Source organism: Atractosteus spatula, chromosome 27, assembly GCF_055471065.1.
Source record: "Atractosteus spatula isolate fAtrSpa1 chromosome 27, fAtrSpa1.hap1, whole genome shotgun sequence".
Taxonomy (NCBI): domain Eukaryota; kingdom Metazoa; phylum Chordata; class Actinopteri; order Semionotiformes; family Lepisosteidae; genus Atractosteus; species Atractosteus spatula.
The window spans coordinates 10,915,913-10,934,301 of record NC_142732.1 but is presented as its reverse complement, the minus strand read 5'-3'; the positions used below and the strand labels follow the sequence as shown (position 1 = coordinate 10,934,301).

Sequence of the window (18,389 nt, the reverse complement as noted above, 5' to 3'; positions counted from 1 at the left end):
GGGTTTTGGTGAAGGACTAGGAAGTATGATAACAAGGGTAAGGAACTAGAGTGGTGCCAAAGGAAAGAAAATAACAAACAAAATGGAGCTGGCTAGGACAGCGAGGGAAAGCTAATCTGACTACAAAAGAAAACCCGAAACACACGGTCTTCGGCATCTTCAACACCCTAGCTAACCTGCACTGACTACCCAAAACCATACAAGACAAACGGCACTCACCCGTACTAGTCTAGTGTACTAATACAAAATCAACTAAGTGTGTAAGTGTACCCAACAACCTAAACTAACCTTATATACAAAAGTTCACACAAAAACACAAGTGAACCAGGAAGACAAATAAGGGAAAACCAGAGTAATCAACAGGAGCAGGGTACAAAAGAACACAAAAGTTGAACATGTAACACTGGGGCAAGGTAATGGCAAAACAAGGATGAACACACAAACCAATGAAAGTACAAAGAAACTAACAAAAAAACCAACAAAACAACAAAGCCAAAGCCATATGAAAATACACACACACAAAGCAAAACAAACAAACAAACAAACAAACAAACGAAGCCGAAGCAATAACCAGAAGCGAAGCGATAACCAAAACCAAGCGAGACCTAAGTCAAACGAAAGACCTTTTCTTCCTGAAAACCTCCATGTTATATAGTGAATAAAATGTGTTCTGATTGGCTGAGAGCTAATTGATGATGACGTCATACTGAAAGTGTGGTGTAATGGTGGGCAAATGGGGAAGGGAGAACAATCAAGGGTCAGCAGTGTGGACATAACAGAAAGAACACACACAGAACACACACTGGGACATAACACCAGTGTTGAAAGATTTCATCATTTGCCGGGGAAATGGACTTGCATGCTGCCTCAGGGTGAAATACCGTCAGTCAAGCAAACATTCAAACATCTCCACTTGTCGGAAGGCGCCATCACCAATAACATTTGTTTCAGATTACTGCGATAAATCTGTGCAGTTTCTGTGCTGAACATACCTGCTGGATTGTTGAAACGGTATGTGGGTTTTATGGGAATGCATGCTTATATCGGCCACAGTATTCAGAGTCACGTCTGCCCTGCACTGGATCAGCAGGCTTCATGCTTCAGCTGCACTTTCTGTCATCGGGTTCTCAGAGCTTCCTGACTCCAGGCTACAGAATCCCAGGATCAGTACTCTGTATGAACTTTATCTGCAGTTACTCATCTCCATTACATCATCTCTGTAGCTTGGGAGGTATTGGCAGTGTGGCCACCGAAACAGGCTCTGAGGTCACCCAGAAAAGCCGGTGTGCAGTTGGTCTGGGCTCTGTGTGAAGAGCACTGTGTTGTTACTACAAGCACTGTGATTGGGAATCTGCCTGACGGCTGACTCTGTTTCTCCCCAGGAGGCTGACAGCGGTGAAGAGGAGCGGCGCTCCCAGCCCAGGAGGTCAGTTCAGAACCTCTTGTCACATTGCATGTGTTGCCGACTGCGCTGCCTGCTCTCGCTGTGCAGCCGACTGCGCTGCCTGCTCTGTCTGCGCAGCTGACTGCGCAGCCTGTTCTTGCTCCATCTGCTGCATCGTTTGGTTGAGACTGAAAAGCGAGATCACTCTGGGAAGTGCTCTGAATGCGACAAGTTCAAGGCTCGTTGGTGACTGCTTGGTGGGGATGCATCAGACAGCACTGACTGGGTTTGAGGGCTTCTTGGTCTTACACTACCCCTAAGAGGGAGGGAACACGAGCCCAGGGGTGCTCGAACCCGGTCTGCGCCACTCTGTGACCACTGTCAAGAGGAAACTGATGACTCGCCTCAGGCTGAGGAAAGATCAAGGTCTTTATTAAACGCTGTTTGGTATAATAATCTCTAATAACGTAAAGAGATTAGTAACTCTGCAAGGTTCGAAGGTTTTGCACCAGCTGTGCAGGGAATCAGAGATGCTCTTTGTGTTACTAAAACATCTCTTTCAAACTCAGTACAGGGCTGTGGCCCCTTGTTGTAATTCTCAGGACACAGGATGTGTCAGTTAACTAAAACTGCACCCCAGATCCAGCTAGTCCCCCACAGAGGGCGCTGTTGTTGACCAGATTTGGTTATTCTGATTGGGTTGACTCGGAGCTATGCTGCTTGACCGATTGGCGGCAGTGGGGAGGGGGGGGGCGGTTGTCCAGTTGATTTTGTGCTGGCTGTCGAGCCGGCAGGTGAAAGTGACCCCTCCATCTCCAGTGAGCTGGCTGTCCTGTAAGGGCTGACGTGTCTTCACCCTGGACAGGACGCCAGTGCATTGCCACAGAGACTAAAGAGTGGCAGATCCTGCAGCTGGTCTGTCCTTCAGACTCCTACTTGGCCAGCTCTGTGGCTTTGAATAATTATAATAATTATTATAATAACCATGCTATTATTAATAACATCTATTAATATTAATAACAACAATAATAATAAATGCGGTTATTAATACAGTATAGTGTCCCCGTCACTATACTGGGGCATTAGGACCCACACAGACCGCAGGGTGAGCGCCCCCTGCTGGCTCCACTAACACCTCTTCCAGCAGCAACCTTAGTTTTTCCCAGGAGGTCTCCCATCCAGGTGCTGACCAGGCTCACACCTGCTGAGCATCAAGGGGCTGCCAGTTGTGAGTTGTAGCATGATATGGCTGCTGCCTAAAGGAGGCCTCCTTAGGGTAAGACGATTTCAGTTCTGTGTTGATCACTGATTCCCCAGCACCTTGTTGGTCTTTTCATCTCTGTGCCCTGAGTGGCCTGCAGGAGGGCGCTAGTGAGCCTGTACACACCCCCCTCCTTGTCCTGAAGCTTTGTCTTTGCACGCTGCAGGTGTGTGGCCTGCCCTGGGTGCTCGTGATTTCGCCCACTGTGGCCGTGGAGGAATGCTTGTGATCAGCCGAGTGGGGTTGAGCAGTTCCACGGAAAGGCACTGTGGATTTTCCCTGTATTTTTCCCCTGGTGTGATCCTCCACTGCAGTTGACGGGACTGCCCTGGTGAGGGCACAGTGGACATATTCACGACTGTGGGTGCCTCGTGCGACCAACCTCTGCTCTTGTTAAACGCAGTGGAGCTGCTCTGACGTCTGCTAGAATTCCCAGAATGCCCCGGGGTAGTCTGCGGTGGCGTCTCGCAGTGTGAGAGAGGATGTCTGGAACTGGCCCTGTGCTCTGTCTGCAGCTCTACAAGTGAGCAGGACTTGTCTGTGATTTTTCTCACTTCCCCCAGCCTGTATGGGCAGGGTTTCGCTTCCTGTGCACACTGAGCTGTGCGCTTGAGTGCCGAACCCCAGAACTGAAGAGCTCGGGGTGCAGGAGGGGGGTGATCAGAGCTGTGACCTGCGCCCTGGGCAAGGAGGAATTCAGTAAAGACCATGTGGACTTCACTTGAGGGCAGATACAACATGAGCAGTGAGGCACCAGTGAGAAATGCCTGTAAACAGCAATCTCTGGGAACTTGGTGACTTGGATTGGACCCTGTTCACAGACTGCAGTACCTCCCTGAACCACCAAGGGGAGATGTGGACACAGTTTTGACCTGCTAATCTCACCGGTGAGAATATCTGTTTATCTTTACAGATGAATCTAGCAAGATAAAGTCGCAAAATCTTTTCAGCAAATAATGGCTCATGAACAGTGACACATGCTTTTTAGAAAACCAACGTTTTCAGAAACTCCCCATCAGGCTGAGCACGTTCATGGAGCTGTTGGACGTTTCTGCTCAAGCTGTATTGTGCGCCATCTGCGTCTCCTCGGTCTCTGACCCACTGTGTGGAGGGCTGGGAGACTTCCTGGTCAGCCGGGGCCCTGCTCCGCCCCCACCTGCGTCCACCCAGCCAGCAGGAAAGTCCCTGGCTGTAGGAGCAGCGCGGCTCACTTGGTCTCTGTGGAAGTGTGATGCCAGCAGCCATATCACTCTGCAACTCCTAGCTGGCAGCCCACTGAAGCTCAGCGGGTGTGAGCCTGGCCAGCACCTGGATGGGAGACCTCCTGGGAAAAACTAAGGCTGCTGCTGGAAGAGGTGTTAGTGGGGCCAGCAGGGAGCGCTCACCCTGCTGTCTGTGTGGGTCCTAATGCCCCAGTATAGTGACGGGGACACTATGCTGTAAACAGGCGCCGTCCTTCTGATGAGACGTAAAACCGAGGTCCTGACTCTCTGTGGTCATTAAAAATCCCAGGGCGTTTCTCGAAAAGAGTAGGGGTGTAACCCCGGTGTCCTGGCCAAATTTCATTGGCCCTTACCAATCATGGCCTCCTAATAATCCCCATCTCTGAACTGGCTTCATCACTCTGCTCTTCTCCCCACTGAGAGCTGGTGTGTGGGGAGAGTACTGGTGCATCACCCAGGTGGGGCTGCACACTGGTGGTGGTGGAGGGGATTCCCATTACCTGTAAAGTGCTTTGAGTGGAGTGTCCAGAAAAGAGCTATACAGTATAAGTGTAAGCTATTATTATTATTATTATTATTATTAAGGAACAAGTAATAGGTTTATTCCATGCTGAAAAAAAGAAGAAAGAGAACACAACGTTTCGGCCGTGGAGCCTTCTTCAGGTGTGCTTATTATTATAGTATTATTATAGTGCTTAATAATACTTATTATTATTAAGTGTGGCAGATTAAGGAAGAAAGGTCTTCCAGCTCACAAGACCAGCAGGGTTTGCTGTCTGCTCATCTGCAGGCGCGAGGAGGCTGTGGAGAATTACAGAACAAGGGTCTCAGTCCTGAAACGAGCTTTCTCTCAGTTCGGCAGTCAGGAAGGTCCAGTGCGCTGCACCCCTGGGCTCCAGACTCCATGGTCTGCGGACGACCCACGCCTGCTTGCGGTGGGAATCCTGTGGAAAGGTGTGGACGAGGACGGGCCTGAGTTGCTTTGTTGAGATAATAGTTCAGGGATAATAGCTCCTTTCCTAACCCACGCAACGCTGACAATTAAGAGAGCTCCTGCCACAGTTGCGTCCTCCTGACTCAGCTCTTGCCAGAGAGCAAATATCCCTCCCCCTTCGGGATCTCTGGGAGCTTGTTTCAGGTGGAAACGCAGGTCACACACCTGCTGTGCGAAGATGACTCACGCCCCGGCACAGCAGCGTTCGGGCTTAAAAAAAGAAAAGGAGCCCTCATTCATTTTTTTTTTTGTTTGTAGCCATGGGAATTTTCTCTGCCTGTGTGCAATAACAACATGTGTCCGCCGTAGGGGAACAAGTGATAGGTTTACTCCAGGCTGAAAGAGGCGTTTCGGCTGTGAGAAAGACAGGGCGGACGGCACAGATTATATGAAAGTGTAGTGTGGTGTTTATAATAATAATAATTGCTTACACTTATACAGCGCTTTTCTGGACACTCCACTCAAAGCACTTTACAGGTAATGGGGATCCCCTCCACCACCACCAGTGTGCAGCCCCACCTGGATGATGCACCAGTACTCTCCCCACACACCAGCTCTCAGTGGGGAGGAGAGCAGAGTGATGAAGCCAGTTCAGAGATGGGGATTATTAGGAGGCCATGATTGGTAAAGACCAGGGGGAAATTTGGCCAGGATACCGGGGTTACACCCCTACTCTTTTCAAGAAACACCCTGGGATTTTTAATGACCACAGAGAGTCAGGACCTCGGTTTTACCTCTCATCCAAAGGACGGTGCCTGTTTACAGTATAGTGTCCCCATCACTATACTGGGGCATTAGGACCCACACAGACCGCAGGGTGAGCGCCCCCTGCTGGCCCCACTAACACCTCTTCCAGCAGCAGCCTTAGTTTTTCCCAGGAGTCTCCCATCCAGGTACTGGCCAGACTCACACCTGCTGAGCTCCAGTGGGCTGCCAGTTGTGAGTTGCAGGGTGATATGCTGCTGGCATATCATGTATATCAGTATATCATGGTATAGCAGTACAGTACAGGACTGAGCTGAAACGCATGCAGGTTCCATCAGGAAGCTCAAGGGTGGTGATGTGACTCCCCCCTGATCCCTGGACGTCCTGCACAGACCCGTTCCAGCGTGCCCCTCGCCCTCATTCCCCCTCCTCTCGCCGGCCTGCCCTGCTCTTTGTTTTTCACCTCTCCTTCTGTCTGTGGCTCCTCAGCGTCTGTGCCTGGTGATCGCAGGCCTGCAGTCCCAGCAGCCCCTGCAGCCCCGCTGGCTGTTGGCCCATCTGTGCGGCAGCTGTGTCAAGGCGCCCGTTTCTGGGCAGGAAAGGCGGTTCTTTGCGTTGACAGAAGACTGTAATTCCCTTTGTGACCCAGATTTCAAGAGACGGAGACACACCTGACTCTGTAGTGCGTTGCTGTGCTGACTGGAAGAACTAGTCTAGGAGGGAGTGACATAGTCATACCCTGGGCCTGGCCCCACTAATGCCAGGCTGTGCACTGGGAACCGCAGGCCTGTCATTACAGTCATCAGATGAGGCAGAAGTATCACTCAGCGCCGTGCTGCTCGTGCAGGTGAGAGATTGATCGGAAATACCAGCGTCTCACCTGGCCCCTGGCGCAGGCAAAGATTGCTGCTTATTAAGTGCCGAGCCTCTGTGTCAGTCTTTCCATTTACTCCGACAGCCTCCCACCCTCTCAGTGCCTCAGCTCTAACCACTAGCCCACACTGCCTCTCTCCCAGTGCCTCAGCTCTAACCACTGGCCCACACTGCCTCTCTCCCAGTGCTTCAGCTCTAACCATTAACATACACTGCCTCTCTCCCAGTGCCTCAACTCTAACCACTAGCCCAACACTGCCTCTCTCCCGGTGCCTCGGCTCTAACCACTAGCCCACACTGCCCCTCTCCCAGTGCCTCAACTCTAACCACTAGCCCAACAGTGCCTCTCTCCCGGTGCCTCAGCTCTAACCACTGGCCCACACTGCCTCTCTCCCGGTGCCTCGGCTCTAACCACTAGCCCACACTGCCTCTCTCCCAGTGCCTCAGCTCTAACCACTAGCCCACACTGCCTCTCTCCCAGTGCCTCAGCTCTAACCACTAGCCCACACTGCCTCTCTCCCAGTGCCTCAGCTCTAACCACTAGCCCACACTGCCTCTCTCCCAGTGCCTCAGCTCTAACCACTCGCCCACACTGCCTCTCTCCCAGTGCCTCAGCTCTAACCACTCGCCCACACTGCCTCTCTCCCAGTGCCTCAGCTCTAACCATTAACATACACTGCCTCTCTCCCAGTGCCTCAGCTCTAACCACTAGCCCACACTGCCTCTCTCCCAGTGCCTCAGCTCTAACCACTAGCCCAACAGTGCCTCAGCTCTAACCACTAGCCCACACTGCCTCTCTCTGCTGTCTTCCAGGTTTGGAAGGGCGTAGTGAAAGTTTCTCTGAGCCGTGGTCTGTGGTCTCTGAGTGAATGAAAACATGTATTGCCTCCTGTTGAAGAGCAGTGTGCATGTGCGTGCCCAGCGCCCGGGTCTGTGTCATTGAGTTTGTCACAAGATTGTCTCCTGCGCTCGGTCACATTCGGACCTGCCCGTCTTGTTGTGGTACATTGCAGTACAGCAACAGCTGGGCCCTGGGCTTGGGTAGAGGGGGGAAACAGGGGGTGCTGGGAGGCTCAACAGCCCCTGTGCACTTCAAAGGGTGTTGCAAGAAGGAAACCATTGCAAAACAGGAACTAAAAATAATTACTAACACAACATCCGAGAAAAACAAGATAAAACCTTTCTCAACCTGCTAAGCTTGTGAACAGGGAAGTGTGGGGCACAGCTGTTCCTGTTTGCGAAAGCAGAAGTGTGTGCTGGGGCGCAGACTGGACCTGGGCAGCAGGGGGCGCCGCCGCCAGCGGGTCAGGAGAGCTGGGCAGATGCACAGGCGAGCCAGCGCCCTCCTGGGGGGGCAGGAGGAGCTGCTCCGCTGGTCCTGGGGGAGGGGGCTCGGTCTCCCCCCTAGGGGGGTTGATGCCTGGAGGGGACACAGTGCCTCTCCTGCTTGACACACTGATGGGATTAACAGCTGCTTACTGATTGCGTCTACTGCTGATGAAGTCTCTCAGCACCTCCTTGGAATTGATTAACTGTCCTTTTAATTAGATTCTGGCCTCTTCGTCACTTGAAAGTGGCTTTCTGTCCTAGACGAGTGACAGGCTGTCTCTCTGGGGGGCAGGAGAACGCTGCTGTCCCGGGGGCAGACGCTGATGATTTCTACAAGCGCGCTGTGCTCAGACCTGTGTCTGGACTGTCCTCAGTCCCTCTGTCTGGACTGTCCTCAGTCCCTCTGCCTGGACTGTCCAGGACACCTCTGTCTGGACTGTCTTCAGTCCCTCTGTCTGGACTGTCCAGGGCTCCTCTGTCTGGACTGTCTTCAGTCCCTCTGTCTGGACTGTCCCGGGCCTCTCTGTCTGGACTGTCCTCAGTGCCTCTGCCTGGACTGTCCAGGGCTCCTCTGTCTGGACTGTCCTCAGTCCATCTGTCTGGACTGTCCAGGGCTCCTCTGTCTGGACTGTCCTCAGTCCCTCTGTCTGGACTGTCCCAGGCCTCTCTGTCTGGACTGTCCTCAGTCCCTCTGCCTGGACTGTCCAGGACTCCTCTGTCTGGACTGTCTTCAGTCCCTCTGTCTGGACTGTCCAGGACTCCTCTGTCTGGACTGTCTTCAGTCCCTCTGTCTGGACTGTCCAGGACTCCTCTGTCTGGACTGTCTTCAGTCCCTCTGTCTGGACTGTCCAGGGCTCCTCTGTCTGGACTGTCCTCAGTCCCTCTGCCTGGACTGTCCAGGGCTCCTCTGTCTGGACTGTCCTGGGCCCCTGTGTCTGGACTGTCCTCAGTCCCTCTGTCCGAGCCTCTGTGTCTGGGCTGGAGACGCTCAGCAGCCCTGGTGTGCTGTCCAGGAGTGCAGGGTGTGCAGCTCCACAGCTCCACAGCGGTGATGTGTTGAGATGTTGCGTACTCGTTTCTGACTTGCGAAGCTGTGCTTTGATGTGGTGTTGCCGTGTTGTGTGGCGATGTTGCGGGTGTGGGGCTGCAGTGCGTCGCAGGGCCAGGCTGCGATGGTGCCGCGGGAGATCCGGAGAGGAGACCCGGATACCGGCGGTCAGTGTGGGGCGAGGGAGGAGACGCTGGGATGCGGGTCTTTGGGATTGAGCTCAAAGACCAGCTTCATCCCTAAACAAGGATCTGGAATCGTGCGTCAAGGCCCTGCAGCAGAACCCTCAATGAACAGGACGACCCAGGAAGAGAGGAATCAGTGGGATCACTCCCCCCCGCTTGGAAAACACTTAAACGTTAGAAGCACGTTTTGGTCGTGTTCAGTGCCGTTCATTCATTTGTCTCACTTCACGAAGAGCCAGCGTGCATGGCTGCACAACACAGGCTTTCGCTGTTGGGCGTCGCGCCCCCCCCCCCGGCGGGGCCCCGGCCGGAGCACGTGTAGGCGCAGGCCCCGCCCCCGCGGTGCCGCAGGCGGAGAGAGGAGCTCGCGAGCTCGCCAGGAGCCCCGGCAGAGTCCGGTCAGTCGCGGGACGGGACAGCGCGTCTCGCAGACACCCAGCCCACGGGCTCGGCCACTGCTTCGCGAGTGGATTGTGAAGTCTTTGCGGGACCCCCGGAAGGTCGTGTTCCGCTCCAGGTCCTTACGGCTTCCTGGATTGTCCCTGGGAAATCTTTCGTCAGCAGGAAGCGGAGGAGGTCTGGCACCGCAGGAGGAAGAGTCTCTCTTTTGTCTGGTCGGACCCGGCGGCTCTCCCGGGGCTCCCGGACCGTGCGCCGAGCAGGCGAGGAGCGGACTGATCCCGGTTCTTGCCCCGGCGCAGCTCTGAGCTGCTGCTGCCGCCCAGTGTGCGGGGGGACACCATGAGGGGCGCGATCTGAGGGCCCGGCGGCGGTTGTTGCGCGACTCCCCGGCGCCCCGGGAGTCGCCCCGATGACCCTCGGCGCCCTGCCCGCAGGGGGGAGCTCAGCGGCCGGCTCCGTGTGCGCCTGTTGCGGGGCGAAGATGATGCCCTACTTCTCTGAAAACGCCGTGATTTCTCAAAACAAGATCAACCAGCTGTGAGTACCTGGAGTGGGTCCAGTGAGGGTGCGTGTGGGGCGCTTCGCTGTAGCGGGTCTGGTTGGAGACGAGCCCAGGCAGGAGTGTTGAGGTCGCCAGGGAGAGCGAGTTGAAATGGGAGATAAATATTCCCGGCGGTCCGCTGAGACCTGGGTGTAAGACTCGGGAAGCTTCCTGTCCGGTGTAGGCTGGTTAACTTTGTTGTGTTTTGGGAAAGTTGGGGCCAGTTGGTGTGGAAACGATACCGGCGGCGCCTCTCAGGCTCAGCCGGAGTTCCCCTCGCTCTCCAGAGCGAGAGCCGGCCGGGGAGCGGACACGGAGCCGGCCGGGGAGCCGGCAGGGAGCGGGCGGGGAGCGGGCACGGAGCCGGCAGGGAGCCGGCGGGGAGCGGGCACGGAGCCGGCCGGGGAGCCGGCTGGGGAGCCGGCTGGGGAGCGGGCCGGGGAGCGGGCACGGAGCCGGCCGGGGAGCCGGCCGGGGAGCGGGCGGGGAGCCGGCCGGGGAGCGGGCGGGGAGCGGGCCGGGGAGCCGGCCGGGGAGCGGGCACGGAGCCGGCCGGGGAGCCGGCAGGGAGCGGGCAGGGAGCGGGCCGGGGAGCCGGCAGGGAGCGGGCCGGGTCTTACGCAAGACCGGTCTTTGCGGGAACACGCTTCTACTGAGGCTTCCGCTCCGGAACTCCGGAACAGCTGATGAGTAATTGTTTTTTCTGTGTTGCCAAACCTTGAGTCCTGTTCTTGCAAGAGTGTTTACTGTCGACACCGCTGTTGCAAAGGCGATACAGATTCGCCAACAGCCTTTTCCGAACCAGGAGGCTTCGCCGGGCTGAATCCCGATGCGCGGATCGCGTTGTGGCCGGAACAAGCCCGCTGCGCGCCCGGGTCGTGGCCGCCCTCCGGGGGCACTTCCTCGGAACTCGCTCACGCGGGCCGTTTTCCCGGAACCGGCCTGGCGGGCGCGTGACGTGTTCGCGTAAACACAGCCACGCGCCCGCCTGCGAGGGCACACTTCCACGGCCGTGTCCGCGCTGCGCGAGGAGCGGCGAGTGGTCACGGGAGATGCGGCCGGAAGTGAACGTGCGCCCAGCGAGGGTCCGGGAAGCCCCGCAGTCCCGCTCACGAACGTGCCCGGTCCAAAACCACCCACTGCGGGTTTCTCGAGAGGGGGTTGCGCTCGCGGGAGAGGTGTCGTTCTTGCGCCGTGAGCTGACTGATCTGCAGTGGGTTTCTGAGCGCCGCTGACCCGGGGCCACAGGGCTGTAATCTCAGTCAGGAGCTGATTCTCTGGAAAAAAACGGCCGGTACTCGCCAGCAGAGCGAGCGGCCCGTGGCTCCCTGGACTGCGAGCTGCGCAGGCGGCCTGCTCTGCTTCTCAGAGGGTCTTTCATGAATCGGTCTCCTTCCACCTCCTTGTGCTTTGGTTGCTGCGGGTGGGATGTGGATGCGTTCAGAGCGAACGCCAGCGATCGGACTAGCTAGCCGGGGTACCTCCAGTGGGGAGGGGGCCGCCAGGGCGCGGGGGCAGAGTGGGGCTCAGGGAGAGGGGGTGTCAGGTTGTCGGGGGTACCCCAGCTCCCCCCCCCCCGGAGGAGGTAACAAGGTGGGCGTTCCGAACTGGGTGGGACAGTCGGCGCTTCCAGGTGCGGTCAGCAGCCGGGTGCTGATCTCTGCAGGCATGCCTGGCTGGAGTTTGTTTGTGTTGATATGCAAATCGGTGGGTGTCGCCGTGGAGATGGTGGCGCTGTGTGCGTCAGCGTGCAGGGAGTGGGTGGGGGGGGGTTGGTGTTTGTGCCCGGGAGCTGCTCTCCTGGTGAGCAGACTCGAGGGGATGCAGCAGTTAGATCTGCGTCACTCTCGGCACAGGTGCTGGAGACCAGTCTGAGCCCCGAGACCTCCGGGCCCGTCTGGGTGAGGAGCTCCGGGGGGCAGCGGGGACGGAGGCTTGCTGTCGCGCCCCTCGTGTGCCCGCCGGGCGCAGGGGGCTCCAGGCCACCGCAGGACCCCGATCGCTCGCGCACAGCCCAGCCCTCACTGCTTGACCTGCCCGCGTCCCTGAGCTGGACCAGAGAGCCCCCCTGTCTGGGCTGAGAGCCCGGCGATGGGCCGGTCAGCCTCGGTCCCTAGACTGCAGGCCGGGTGCAGGATCTCCCTGAACTGGAGGCTCGGTGCCACTCGGTCCAGCCCAGATCAGCCCGGGTCTGTGGGCTTGTGTGTGTGGGCTCTCACTCCGTGTGGATATCTGGGCCATGTGGTGACGCTCCCTCCTGCGAGCTGGCAGCAGGGTGTGTTTGTGTGGCCTTGAGGACATGTGACTCCTGTAAACACACGCAGGCTTTTTCGGGAAGTGTGGGTTCTGCAGAACTCCGGCCTTCCTCTTACCTGCCCGCATGCAAATGAGCCCTGCCCGCCTTCCTCAAACACAGAGGGCACACGGGGGGTGGGGGCAGCTGGCGTTGCAGCTGTCGAAAGCCACCAGTCCTAACAACCCGCAGGACTCTGTCGGCCCCCCTGTCCTGGCTCGGAGGCCTTCTGAATGCCATGCTGTGTGCCGGGGGGGGCTTGGCCGAACCTTGGACCCCGGGTCGCTCAGCGCCGCGCTTGGCCAGCTGCCACCGTCAGGCACCTTCAGTAGGAAGAGCCGCCGTTCACACCTTGCTTTTGAACCGATAAGGTTCTCCGCCCCCCCGAACTGAGCCGCGGGTTTCGAGGGAAGACGGCGCCTTTGATCAGGAGAGCCGAGGAAATTCAGCGGAAGTGCTCGGAGCTCGTTCACGGCCCCTGGCAGCAGCCCGGCCTGGCGCGAGCTCTGGCGCGGATCCGTGCAGCTGGGGGCCTGCTCCTCACTGGCTCGGCGCTGGCGCTGACACGGGTCCGTCCCGCGCCGTGATCGGGGCTGACCCAGTCCCAGCTCTGTATCGTCACGTGCTGATAAGAGGCTCGGAAGTCGAGGTAACGAGAGGATGGAAACAAAGGCTCCTTATATGGGGGACGTTCGGGGCCTTGTAAATAAACGTCACGGGCGCCCATCACTTTTAATGCAATTATTCATTATTACCCCCCCCCCCCACTGTGGTCATGCGATACATGTCTCCTGAAGGCTTTGTCACTGCAGGCCCGGGAGGCTGTGTCCCTCTCTGTACCCCTTGTGGCGGAGCAGTGGCTCTGTGGCTCGGGATCTGCGCCTGTGGCTGGGAGGTTGCCGGTTCAAATCCCGCAGCCGGCAGAGGAATCCCACTCCGTTGGGCCCCTGAGCAAGGCCCTTAACCCTTACTGCTCCAGGGGTGCTGTATAAATGGCTGACCCTGCGCTCTGACCCCCAGCTTCTCTCTCCCAGTCTGTGTGTCTCATGGAGAGCAAGCTGGGGTATGTGAAAAGACAAATTCCTAATGCAACAAAACTGTATATGGCCAATAAGTGATCTATCTTATCTTCTTCCCCAGCAGCCCCGGGCGCCCCTCCTCCGCCCCCGAGCGGCTCCCCTGATTGGCCGGCGAAGGCCGCGGGCTCCTCCAATGGGAGGCCGGCTCGCGTGGCCCAGAATAACCCAGCCCCCCCCCCGGCTGCTGAGAAAGTCCCGTCTGCTTTCCAGGGCTTCTCCGTTTACCTCTGCGGTGCAGCCGGGCCGTTCTCCTGCACGCCTGCACTCCCCTCGGAGCCTGGGCCTATATTTATCCCGCGCCGCGCCGCTCTGGGAGTGACTAATATGGAGCAGGGCAGGTGGGGGTCATGCGCTGGCCCAGTAGCTGGAGAAGTTTGGTTTTTTTTTTCCGCAGTGGGGCGGCCTCTGTCTCTGACGGCACGTAGCGCAGGTCGAGTCTGCGCCCTAACATGTGCAGCTGCTTTGTGGGCCAGAGGGGGGCCTCGCTCAGGTGAGCGGCCTGCTGGGGTCTCGGGGTCTCACCCCGTCCCGGCAGACGGCCTGCGCTGCTCCCCGTCCTCTTTCTGGAAACCGGTCTCTTGTTTTTAGCAGCAGTTACATTTTTAGCCCTGTGCCGGGTTTATTTTTAACTGCACCTCTGGGCCCCCAGGAGACGCGGCACAGTTGTGCAGCCGGGAGAATTGGTCTCGTCTTCAGTGCGGCCCACTCTCTCTGGGCACTGGGCTCTGTGACTGGCACCCTGGCGAGCTGGTGTCACACAGGCAGGTGAGCCGTGTGCCCTCTCGTACCCTGGCGAGCTGGTTTCACACAGGCAGGTGAGCCGTGTGCCCTCTCGTACCCTGGCGAGCTGGTGTCACACAGGCAGGTGAGCCGTGTGCCCACTCGTACCCTGGCGAGCTGGTTTCACACAGGCAGGTGAGCCGTGTGCCCACTCGTACCCTGGCGAGCTGGTGTCACACAGGCAGGTGAGCCGTGTGCCCACTCGTACCCTGGCGAGCTGGTTTCACACAGGCAGGTGAGCCGTGTGCCCTCTCGTACCCTGGCGAGCTGGTGTCACACAGGCAGGTGAGCCGTGTGCCCACTCGTACCCTGGCGAGCTGGTTTCACACAGGCAGGTGAGCCGTGTGCCCTCTCGTACCCTGGCGAGCTGGTGTCGCACAGGCAGGTGAGCCGTGTGCCCTCTTGTACCCTGGCGAGCTGGTGTCGCACAGGCAGGTGAGCCGTGTGCCCACTCGTACCCTGGCGAGCTGGTTTCACACAGGCAGGTGAGCCGTGTGCCCTCTCGTACCCTGGCGAGCTGGTGTCACACAGGCAGGTGAGCCGTGTGCCCACTCGTACCCTGGCGAGCTGGTTTCACACAGGCAGGTGAGCCGTGTGCCCACTCGTACCCTGGCGAGCTGGTTTCACACAGGCAGGTGAGCCGTGTGCCCACTCGTACCCTGGCGAGCTGGTGTCACACAGGCAGGTGAGCCGTGTGCCCTCTCGTACCCTGGCGAGCTGGTACCGCACAGGCAGGTGAGCCGTGTGCCCTCTCGTACCCTGGCGAGCTGGTTTCACACAGGCAGGTGAGCCGTGTGCCCTCTCGTACCCTGGCGAGCTGGTGTCACACAGGCAGGTGAGCCGTGTGCCCTCTCGTACCCTGGCGAGCTGGTGTCACACAGGCAGGTGAGCCGTGTGCCCACTCGTACCCTGGCGAGCTGGTTTCACACAGGCAGGTGAGCCGTGTGCCCACTCGTACCCTGGCGAGCTGGTTTCACACAGGCAGGTGAGCCGTGTGCCCACTCGTACCCTGGCGAGCTGGTTTCACACAGGCAGGTGAGCCGTGTGCCCACTCGTACCCTGGCGAGCTGGTTTCACACAGGCAGGTGAGCCGTGTGCCCACTCGTACCCTGGCGAGCTGGTACCGCACAGGCAGGTGAGCCGTGTGCCCTCTCGTACCCTGGCGAGCTGGTTTCACACAGGCGAGTCTTGTGCCCTGGTACCCTGGTATCACACACACTGTGTGCCCGCCGGTGGTCCTGGCATCTTTCTGAGCCCCCCCCACCCCCTGCCGGGCAGAGTGGCACCGGAACCGCACTTCTCACCCGGGAAGGGGGCTGGTGCGAAGGTGCCAGACTGGGCCCTTCCCAGATTTCTGGGAGCACCGCCGCTGTCCTAGGAGGGCCGCGCTGGCGATTGCAACACGTCCTGGACGCGGTGGGCCGAGCAGACGGACAGTTCTGTGCCTCCTGGAGAGACGGGGCCTCTCGTTCTCTCTCTTCCCTGAACCGGTCGGACCGCTCTGCCCTGTAACCCGACTCCCCGGCTCTGGCCTGCTGCTCCGCAGGAGAGAGAGAGGGGAAGGGCTGGTTGTCCAGGAGCAGGTTTAATTGAGTCCTGAAGTCCCTGCTGTACTCGCTGGGGGTGCTTGTGGTGAAGAGCTGGTGCATCAGCCTGCTGTCCAGGGAAAACGCATCAGAGACCAGGCTGCTTCTTTTTCTGGGGGGGCTCAGTTTTGCAGTATCTTGTGCGGTTGGAAGGGGTTCTTGTAGTGATGAGCAAACAGCGGAAGGCGAAGCTCAGTTTGATCTGCGCCTCTTGAGCTGAAATCACAGGCCTGTCCGTGGCGAGCGAGTCCAGCACGCGCAAGGGGGTCTGTCTGCCCTTGTTGACAGGGTAGTGCGCCGAGCCCAGAGTGGTTTTGTAGATCTTGACTTCACCCAGGGGCCTGGAGATTGTGGTGTTGAGGTTGACCTGCTGCCCTGTACTGTGCCCGGGGGCCTGGCGATTGTGGTGTTGAGGTTGGCCTGCTGCCCCGTACTGTGCCCAGGGGCCTGGAGATTGTGGTGTTGAGGTTGGCCTGCTGCCCCGTACTGTGCCCAGGGGCCTGGCGATTGTGGTGTTGAGTTGGCTGCCCCATACTGTGCCCAGGGGCCTGGCGATTGTGGTGTTGAGGTTGGCCTGCTGCCCCATACTGTGCCCGGGGGCCTGGCGATTGTGGTGTTGAGTTGGCTGCCCCATACTGTGCCCAGGGGCCTGGAGATTGTGGTGTTGAGGTTGGCCTGCTGCCCTGTATTGTGCCCAGGGGCTTGGCGATTGTGGTGTTGAGGTTGTCCTGCTGCCCTGTACTGTGCCCGGGGGCCTGGCGATTGTGGTGTTGAGGCTGGCAGCCCTGTACTGTGCTCACTGGTCCAACAACCTCGGCCAGCAGGGGCGCTGTCGCCGCCAGTCAGGCATCCGAGACTCCGAGAGCGAGACTGCTGGAGCAGAGGAAACTGGGAGGGAGGGAGACGGGAAACAGCTGGGGGTGAGGAGGTTGTGGGAATATGTCTGTTTTTCTCCGCACGTGACGGCAGAGTTCCTCGCATTCCTGGGCAGGGAGCACACCGCGGTGGTGGGGGGGACAGCGAGGCCGGACAGAGGACGTGTGGTCCAGCCCAAACCGCAGTCCAGATGGGCCCGGGTTCAGTGTCCCATGTGACTGTGTGTTGCAGTCTATGTAGATGTAGACGTAGACCCTTCCCATCACGCTCCAGCTGTTCCTGATCAACCCCAGTCCTGGGGGCGCTTGAGGCAGCACAGCTGGCACTGCGCAGGGCAGAGACGATGACCGAATTCTCCGAAGGGGGTGTTGGGCCTGTGTGAATGTGTGTGGCCAGCCGTACTGTGACAGAGCGCAGCACTGACCTCCCTCTCTCCCTCTCTCCCTCTCTCCCTCTCTCCCTCTCTCCAGTATCAGCGAGAGCTTCCTGACGGTGAAAGGCGCCGCCCTCTTCCTGCCGAGAGGAAATGGCTCCCCAGCGTCCTCCAGTCCCCGGGCCAGCCAGCGGCGCAACAAGCATGCAGGTAGGGGCACAGGCATGCCACACGCCAAGGCCACACTTCCCAGTCTGCCTTGCACTGGTGCGGTCCGCAGACTCGCGGAGCTCGGCGACATGAATGAGTGAAGCACGGGTCCGCTTGACATCGCACTAGTGTAAATGCATTGGACTGGACTGGATTACTCTATAGTACACTGGAAACATCCCAGAGGTCTCTGCGGCGACGCTGGTGTTGAGGCCAGAGCGGTGAAGGTTCGTGTCCTTGATGCTGGCTGAGGGTCAGTGTCCAGTTGTCTCCTGATGTTCCCTGGTTCTGGTGTCAACTCGGGGTCCCGATCTGCTCCCGGCGGCTCCGATCGTTCACCTGAAGAGCTGGAACACAACTGGGCTCGGTTCTTAATTGGCGTCTCGGTGAGCATCGAAAAAGCCAGGAGACGCTGGAGCCTCCAGGGAGTCTGACCGACACCGGCTTGAACACATGGACCCTGTTCACCGTGGGGTCACGAGGTCAGGAGGCGCCCGGCTGTGCCAGCGCTGACCCAGCAGGAGGCCCCTGCGCCCCTCCAGGCACCGCGGGGCTCACAGTGTGGTAAACAGCAGCTGGCTAAGACAGCGCGCAGCGCAGAGGGAGGGTGCACTGGCCTCAACCCCTCCGGGCTGTGTAAACAGGAGCGGTTCAGGGACCAGCCTCCAGCGAGGGGGTTGTTTTGCTCATCAAGGGCGCAGCTCTGAGGCTCGGGCTGTGTTTGTACACAGATCGCAAACCCAGGGCCTGTCCTTCCGTGCAGGCTAGGAAACCACCACAGGCCCCTGCTGCCTGTCAGAGAGAGGAGAGGGGAGGGGGGAGGCGTTCCTGCTGAAGGAAACGCAGAATTACCAGAAACCACACGCGCACAAGACGCACGTCGGCTCATGGTAGCAGTCCTGGGGTCTGCGGAGGTGTCTGGGAAACCGGGCGGGCGAGGGTGTGAGCCTGGCGCCGGTTGCCAAGAGGATGCTGTGGAGGCTGACTAACGTAGCTGGCAGGAACCGCGGCGGATGGTAGCTGCCCTGCTCTGACGGCCGCGCTGTGAAACCTGCGAGGATGCAGGCGCTGTGCAACGCCCTAACCGCAGCTGGGCTGGGTCCTGGCAGCCTCCGGCGGAATTCGCCGTCAGCGACAACAAGGGCGTCGTGTGTGACGGAGCTCCGCTGGGCCAGGCCCTGCGCCCTGACCCAGATCTGAGCCGTTACCTCCTGTCCCACAGCACCCCAACACACCTGCAGTAAAAC

At 58.7% G+C, this 18,389-nt stretch overlaps 1 protein-coding gene across 2 annotated transcripts in view; it reads left to right on the top strand.

Annotated features, from left to right (window-relative positions):
* The window catches only part of LOC148814411 (protein phosphatase Slingshot homolog 2-like), a 32,983-nt gene that overhangs the window by 5,700 nt on the left and 8,894 nt on the right, over nucleotides 1-18,389 (top strand). Inside the window, exons 2-3 of one of the 2 annotated variants that reach the window (XM_088906676.1) lie at nucleotides 1,383-1,426; nucleotides 17,030-17,142. In XM_088906676.1, coding sequence (XP_088762802.1) covers nucleotides 1,383-1,426; nucleotides 17,030-17,142 — 157 coding nt within the window. Of the gene's footprint in view, nucleotides 1-1,382; nucleotides 1,427-9,349; nucleotides 9,942-17,029; nucleotides 17,143-18,389 lie in introns of those variants that run through there. The other variant, XM_088906675.1, reaches the window with a different exon arrangement.